The following is a 6,997-nucleotide window of genomic DNA, read 5'->3' on the forward strand; positions in this document are numbered from 1 at the left end:
TCCATCTGTGGCTGTCACTCATTGGTCTCTCTGTGGTTGTCATACTACTCATGTTCTGTTTTGCCAACACATTCACAGCCTATCACATGCACACCTTTCCCAAAACAGGAATTTCAGGCCCAACTTTGGCCTTGTGAGCTGGTGCCACCTTGTCTCATGTTATGGAACAGTGTGGCACATGCCCCCAGTTTCTCAGACTGTGTGCCCTTGTTTGTTAGACAGCCTGTCTGCTTCTGAAGGCGGAGGAAACTGTGCATGAGACGCAGGCTTTTAGGAATAAATTAACCCCTGCTGCCCATCCTGAACCATTTTAATGCATATTCATATACCTATAAGCCAATTCCCAAAAAACAAACCTTTAAATACCATTTTCAAGTCATCAACAGTAAGGGAGAGAAGGGGACAGAGTGGGGAGCAGAAGCTGTGGAGTAAAGCCGGGGGAGGGGCGGGGGGGCCCATGACTGCTGTGGGTCTGACTCTTGCCCCAACAGTGCCACAGGAGCTGCCTGCCCTCCAAAAACACACACACTTTGTGCACACGTCTGAGTGGCTTTTCCCCTCTGTGCTGATTGGGTGGGGAAAAGACTGTCTTAGAATCAAGTAAATATGGTATTATTTGAGCTGAGGGCCAGAAAAAGTGGCTTGTTTGTTCATATAATATAAAGTATCTAGCTTTCCTATATATCACAAGTGCCACTGCCTTAAGAATCTTTCATGTCTAAAAACTTCTTCAAAGGAAAAGTCTTCAAAAGAAAAGGACCTTCTAAGATGAAAATTTTAAAACTAAAATCTGAAGCAAATTATCTCATCCTTTCAACTTGATAGCCCAGAATTAGGTTGATACCAGGCAGAGAGTGGGGGTTACCTATCTTTGTAGTCTTGAATATCTAACAAGAAAGAGTTTCTGCTTCTTCAAAGGCTATTCAATTTGCTCCATTCCAGAAACAAAAAACCCCTGCATGTCTCCCAAAAAATGTGTTGGGAGCACCTCAAACCAGTGCTACTGCAGTCATATGGGGAAGGCTCTTGAAATGTTCTCTGGTAATTAAGGTGGAGGAAGTTCTTTTTTTACAAAAAAAATTCTGGAAACTAGTCCAAAAGAATCAAATTTTGACACATCAATTTGGGACTTTTTTTCTATATATCCTAGGATGAGTTGAGTCACTTAAAATATCCTTGAAAATACCAGTATAATAACTAAATAATCTGAAACCCTTACAAGCAACCTCCAGCACTTATGTTGTGGCTGGCTGATCATTTAAGAGTCAGAAATGTGATAATGTTTTTCATGGCAGCTGCAACGGCATGGTACTCCTGATGGCCTAGAGCACTGGGGTTATGCAATGTCTTTATAACCTTTGTGCTATTATCACAACAGTATTTTATCATCAGTGTCTACCTTACATTCCTTCATAATATTTTTAATATTGACATGAATATATAACGCTACTTTGTCTTTTTCCCTTTTACCAATACAGATTAATCCTTCAAATCCTTGTTTCTTAAACTTGATAGCCATAAGTCTTTTGCTAGTTGATAAGTGAGATAATCTGTATCCTTGTGGAAAAAAAAAATACTCTGAGAAGAATCTGGAAAATATCTGAAGGAAAATAGTTTTATCCCTCATTTTAAGGAGTTATTCACTTTAATAATTGAGGAAGAGATGAATCTGATGAAGAAAAATCATGATAATCCCTGCAGTGAATTGTGTGGGATCATTTTTTTAGATGTATCTGTGTATCAAATCTTAGTTATGCAGGATACAGTAATAGATTTAATCAGATGTAACAGCATTAATTAAATTAAAGCAGGTATATGGCTTAATGTGAGTAACATTCAAGTTCTATTGTAGGAAAAATGGGAATCAATAGTCTGAGTGTCCAGATAGCACAGTGTATAGAGGCCTATTAAAGATGTGCTAAAATTAAAAATAAACAAACTTCAGGGCAGAAAGACAGTTGTAGAATTTTGGTTAAAAGTTCTGCAAAATGATTCACTTATAGCAGACCTCATAAAAGCCAGCTATGGTTATCATTCCTTCCTTCCTTTCCTTCCTCCTCTTCTTATTTTCCCTTGCCTTTCCTTCCTTCCTTCCAAGTTTTCCTATTTGTATTGGAGGTGAGGGGTAGTATCATAATTTGGTGAATGCTTAATGTTCTGTCTTCCTTTCACAAGACAGAAGAAGTGGAATTGTGTTTTTCCACATTGGTGACATCTTGTGAGCCGATATTACTTTAATCAATGTTTATATTTAGTTAATAATATTTTATTAATATGTTTCACAAAATGTAGAAGGATTCCCTGATTTTTGTTTTAGTAATTGTTGTTTAGAAATGCTTATTCCAGACACATAGCAAACTGACTTTTCTCCTTGTTCTAGGAGCAAAGTTTAAAAAATATCTTGGTCATTCAGCTCATGTGACAAATGTCAGGTGGTCACATGATCATCAATGGGTTGTTTCCATTGGTGGAGCTGATCATTCCGTCTTTCAGTGGAAATTTGTCCCTGATAGGAAGTTGAAGGATTCTCTTCACATAGCACCACAAGGTGAGTAGCATATAAAATAATTTTATCTAAATATCAGTAGAAAAAGGATATGGAAATAATTTATAAATAGTTGGACTTACATAACTTTGCGAGGCTGTCATCCTTATAACTTTGCAATTGCTTAGCCTAGGTGATACTGTTACCTCAACAGTTTCATACAGAAAATTTGAAAAAAATTAACATTACTGTATTCATGCTAAGTGCCAAGACAGAATTTGCAAGTTTTAATCATCATTGCTATGCCTATATGAATTTTGTACATAATTGAGTTATTTTAATTAGTTGAAGAATTATGCAGCAACATGCTTGTACTGGACATGTAAGCAGTGAAATAAGATATAATATCTACATATTTAATTAAACTTCAGAAGTGTTAATAAGTGTCTTTGACCAGTATGTTTGAGATGTTTTAATCAAAGCTATCATTGAAGAAGGATGAGATTTTTGAGACTTTAAGTTAAATGCTTTAAGAACAAGTGTTCTGTCTCTAACTTTCATAATTAATGTTAAAGATCAAATTCTTGATCCTGTGAAGCATAATTCATGTGTTTACTCGCAATAAAGTGATACAAAGTGAACCATGTGGATAATTGTTTGCAGTAGTGGAGCCATATTTTTATCTCCATGAGCATTAGCATAGTACATGAATGACTTTGAACTGTTTGATGTGATTTATTTTATAACTATTAAGTAGGCTAAAGGGGGCACCATTAGAGAATCATAGAAAAGTAGGGCTGAAAGGGACCTCCAGAGGTCATCCAGTTCAACCCCCTGCTCAAGGTAGGAGCATCCTTGTTTTAATACTGGATTGTGATATTGATAACAATTTATAATATTGGATCAGGATGCAGATAGTCACTTAAAGGCAATTTGGGCAGAGTTTAGCTTCCAAATTATAAATAGTGATTTCAATTGATCCTATACCATCAGCCAGAAAATTCATTAGGTACCTAAATTCATTACAAGCTTCCATTTGGATTGTGAAAATTTCCTGAATGTCTATACCAGGGAGGCACCTAAACTCCACCTAAGTCCCCAGAGAGAGTTTAGGTTTATGAAAATCATGCTTAACCACACTTAAGTCAGCTCAGTTGTAACCCTATTACAGTAGTGTTCCCCTGTTGTCTAATAGTCGAAGGTTTAGAGCTGTTATCAAGAACATGACTAGGGTTCTAAGCCCTTCTCACTTTGAAGGGACTTAAATCTGTATTTCCTGGAGTGTCTAACCACCATGTCCTGGAATAGGCCAGGTGAGAGTACTCTCCATCCCTCCTGTTGAAGCCAAGTCACTGGACATCCAAGAGTGCAAAAATCTTGCGGCCAAAAGGAAAGCATGTAAGAATGGACCTGCCTTCAGAAAGCATTAGGAGACCATTCTCAAAGCCAAAAGAGGAGTTGTGCATTAGAGGTGAAAGGTGAAATCTAATGGGAAAGCATGGTTTAGGTTCCTATGCTCCTGAGAGAGGAGGGGTTTTAGATACACTACTGTACTTTCCTATTGGCATCCCACAGTCCTCCACTCTCCCTCCCGACATTCAAGGGGGAGGGAAGAAGGGAGAGTGGCTGTTTCCCTCAGAGCTCACCCAGGAGGCAGCTGTCAGGGAGCCCTACTTGGGACCCTGCTACTGCTACCATCTGTTAAAGAGCACCAGCCCGCCCTGGGTCTTTCAAGGTTGTGGAGACAATTCCCACAGAGATAGCACTGTCACAGCCGTGGTCTGTCCCACAGGGGCAGCTCTGTCATGGCAGTTGATTGGTGAATCTGGGCAGGGGCAGAATCGCCACCCCTACAGGAATGACCACTATTGCTGTAAGAGCCCTGGCTTATTCAGAAGCAGCACCCTGGTGCCACCTGGCTGGAGAGCTTGTCTTTGAGGCAGATTTGTAGCTCTTCAGCCAGGAGGTTGGAGCACCCCCATAGTGTTACATTTTTATATTGCTGCAAAGAGCTGAGGCACTTTTGCAGATATTCAGGACAGCTTTAGACCCACCTGGTCTAATTCTTCTTTCCTATTGCTTGGGGCATATATAGAAGATATTCTCAATGTACATATCAGTGTGAGACTTGAGCAGATTGTTGGGAATGAACAACCAGGAGGAGGAGGAGGGCATCCTGGAGAATGCAAGGGAAGGCATTATCTGTTGGAGTCTCTGCCTCCCACTGACTAGCTGATGAGCACCTTGTTCCTCCACATTAATTTGAATATTTGTTTAGGATCTCTTGCTGGCTATAAAAGCCCCTCTTAAATCTCTTTCGTTATCCTTGTTCAGTCGTTTATGCTTTCTAATCAACAGTCCTCTCTCTGACATGCACGTACACTTGACCAGTCACAGCTTGGAAAACTCTCATTTGAAGACTTTAAACTTTTAGTAAGTAATTTTCTGTCCATAGTCTGGCAATTCTGCAGGAACTGTGCCCGTGTATATTATAATGTACACAAGTACTCCCAGTTTAATCACTGTGCTCTAAAGATAACATTCTGAAAATAAGGTTCCCCTAAGTGAATCAACTTAGACACAAACAGAAGATGAGGCACTCAGAATCAGTAGTCACTGTTGAAAATGTAATCCTTTATGCTTCAGGTTAAAAGGCAATAATAAGTAGAAAAGAAGACTCTTGCTATTTTTGGAAGAGTTTTGTAATACATATATTTGTCTATAGTCACAGTATTGATTAGTCCATAAAGAATAACTTAAATATTGCATTAGTACAGTTTTTCAAATTAAATTGACACTGCAAAACTGATCTAAAGCAATTTAATTTAAAATTTAAGGTAATTTAAATAATAATACCTAGCTTTCTTGTAACATTTTTTATCAGTAAGTCTCAATTAAAATCAGTTAAAACCAGCTCTTCAAGATTCTTTTTTAAAAATAGTTTCACCTTTCCACATCATACTTCCATAATAAAAACATTAATTAATACCAAACAAAATGTCCACTATTTTTAGTTCAGCTACATGGCAGTCCCTTTCTTTTTGTAGATCAGAAGGTACAACTCCAGGTACATCTTCATCTACTGTGATTCTGGGTGGAGCCTGGATCACTATTTATGACTGTTTATTTTTTTATGTTAGTGGACAAAAATAAAATATTTTTGCTATTTTTTATGGCTGCATTGGCAGCTTTACACTCAATGGAAAGTTCTCGCTAACATGAGGAGCCTTGCAGGATTAGATGGAATGACCTTTCTAGTGGGGTTATCTTCTCTCAGAAATCTTAGAGGGTGGTAATGAACAAGTACTCTTCTTGATTCTCTCGTTTCGGGTCTCAGAAAGTTCAAACTCATTTCCCCTTCTGCCCAATACGTTTGTGCAGGAAAGACACTGATACACTAGTCACAACATTTAGATATCTGAAATCTGTATTTTACCTAATTAAATACTGAGTTCCTTAGTTTTTCATGAGACTTGTTGGTTTCTCAAGAGATTCATGTAAACCTCTAAACAACAGAGGTCATAGAACTTCCCTGAATTATTTGTTTAAACTAGAGTATAAATTCAAATAGAATGTAACCCCCCCCCAAAAAAAACTCATCCAGCCTTATTTAAATCAGTTGCTAGTGATAGAGAATCTTCCACAACATTTGGTAAGAAGTTCCAATGATTAATTCCCCTGGCTGTTAAAAAACACGTGCCTTATTTTGCATCTGAATTTGTCTAGCTTCAAATTCAAGCCGTTGGATTTTTCTCACCGAACATCTGTATAGATTGTGCACTTCAGTGGGGCTTTTTGGCACTTTTAGACTGGGGATTCTCAATTGGGGTGCCACAAGTTTTCTCCACAGTATCCAAAACATTCTGACCTGTTGTGGTCTTTGAGTCCTTTGCAACAGAATTTTTACATAGTCAGAAAAAGAATGAAAGCTAAGACCTGGCATTTTCCAAGGGGTGCCTTGAGTCTAAAAAGGTTGACAACCACTGCTTAGACTGAGGAGCCGTCTTCCTAAATTTCTGTTCTCAGTGTAGGAACTTGAAAACTACAGTCAAGTCACCTGTAATCTCATTAAAGTAAACTGTGCGGGCCGGGAGCGGTTCCAGGTTCTCGGGGGCTTTCGCGGCGCGGGCTGTGGCCAGCAGCCCTGGCACGCGGGTCGGGGAATGCAGGCCGGCGGACTAGAATTAGGCACGGACGCTTAGCGGTTGATTTAAGATTATTTTACTTACACCGAAGATGGTCACGGTGCAGGCAGGAAAACTTGCTTGAGTTGCGGTTACAGACAGAAAAGAAGAGAGGCGGACAAGAGTTCCTTCCACGCGAACCTCTAGCCCAATCCGGTTGAAGGCTCTAAACACGCGAGCCCGTTGCGTCAACCGAAGAAAACAGCTCGAAGCAGAGAGCTCTGGATACACTCACACGAAGTTTGCTAGGCTCCGTGGAACTTGCGCGCAGGGAAGGGTATGTCGAGGGATCGTTCGGCGACGGGGAGAGGCCAGAGGTTGATCAGAC

The 6,997-nt window shown here is 39.5% G+C and overlaps 1 protein-coding gene across 1 annotated transcript in view; it reads left to right on the forward strand.

Moving 5' to 3' along the window:
- Positions 1 to 6,997, forward strand: part of EML5 (echinoderm microtubule associated protein like 5) — a 204,294-nt gene that overhangs the window by 73,076 nt on the left and 124,221 nt on the right. The window contains exon 11 of the mRNA XM_025215565.1: positions 2,381 to 2,548. Within this exon, the coding sequence (XP_025071350.1) occupies positions 2,381 to 2,548 (168 nt within the window). The remainder of the gene's footprint in view (positions 1 to 2,380; positions 2,549 to 6,997) is intronic.

Source organism: Alligator sinensis, unplaced genomic scaffold (assembly GCF_000455745.1).
Source record: "Alligator sinensis unplaced genomic scaffold, ASM45574v1 scaffold1141_1, whole genome shotgun sequence".
In the NCBI taxonomy this organism is placed as follows: domain Eukaryota; kingdom Metazoa; phylum Chordata; order Crocodylia; family Alligatoridae; genus Alligator; species Alligator sinensis.